The sequence below is a fragment of the Buceros rhinoceros genome, unplaced genomic scaffold, assembly GCF_000710305.1.
Source record: "Buceros rhinoceros silvestris isolate BGI_N320 unplaced genomic scaffold, ASM71030v1 scaffold23462, whole genome shotgun sequence".
Taxonomy (NCBI): domain Eukaryota; kingdom Metazoa; phylum Chordata; class Aves; order Bucerotiformes; family Bucerotidae; genus Buceros; species Buceros rhinoceros.
In genome coordinates, this window is record NW_010399795.1 from 8575 (window position 1) to 9171 (window position 597).

At 55.4% G+C, this 597-nt stretch overlaps 1 protein-coding gene across 1 annotated transcript in view; it reads left to right on the plus strand.

Moving 5' to 3' along the window:
* The window catches only part of LOC104489468 (E3 ubiquitin-protein ligase NEDD4-like), a gene marked incomplete at its 5' end in the record, with an annotated part of 6458 nt that extends 6250 nt beyond the window's left edge, over positions 1-208 (plus strand). The window contains one exon of the mRNA XM_010131630.1: positions 125-208. Within this exon, the coding sequence (XP_010129932.1) occupies positions 125-208 (84 nt within the window). The remainder of the gene's footprint in view (positions 1-124) is intronic.
* Positions 209-597: the final 389 nt, after the last annotated feature.

Sequence of the window (597 nt, forward strand, 5' to 3'; positions counted from 1 at the left end):
TTTACCCAAATGACCCTGCAGACGCTAATTGTAAAGCGCTGCTCGAGGCGGTTGGATTTTGTGAGAAATGCGTCCTGGAGTAACATCAAGTTTTGTTTTCTGGTTTTTTTCTTGGAAAATACAGACATATCAAGTCGACCTGAAGCCAAATGGGTCAGAAATCATGGTAACAAATGAAAACAAACGGGAATACATCGAGTACGTATAGAGCTGCGCGTGTGGGTCTTTGCTGAGGGTCAGAGCGCACGGGGCGCCGCTCTGCGGTTCCGGACTTGGCGCTGCACGAGGCCCCCAGCGAGCCTGAGAAAGGACAATGTTCCTGTTAGCGCTGTCGACGCCTCATCCCTAGAGAGTCGGAGGTTTACCCTTTGCCGTCCCGCGCACCGCACTAGCGAGGGCAGTCCGTGGCGGAGCGGCAGCCGTTCGCTGTCTCTGCGTTTATGGGCAGGCTGATGTGCGTAATGCCCTCACCTTTGGGACCTTGGGCTTGGGAACGGCCGGGTGCCCGGAGCTCTGGAGGAGTAAGATGCCAGCTCAGTTTGGTACCAACAGGAGAGGCATCGCCCGAGCCTGTACTTTGAACGCTCCGGAAAAGGC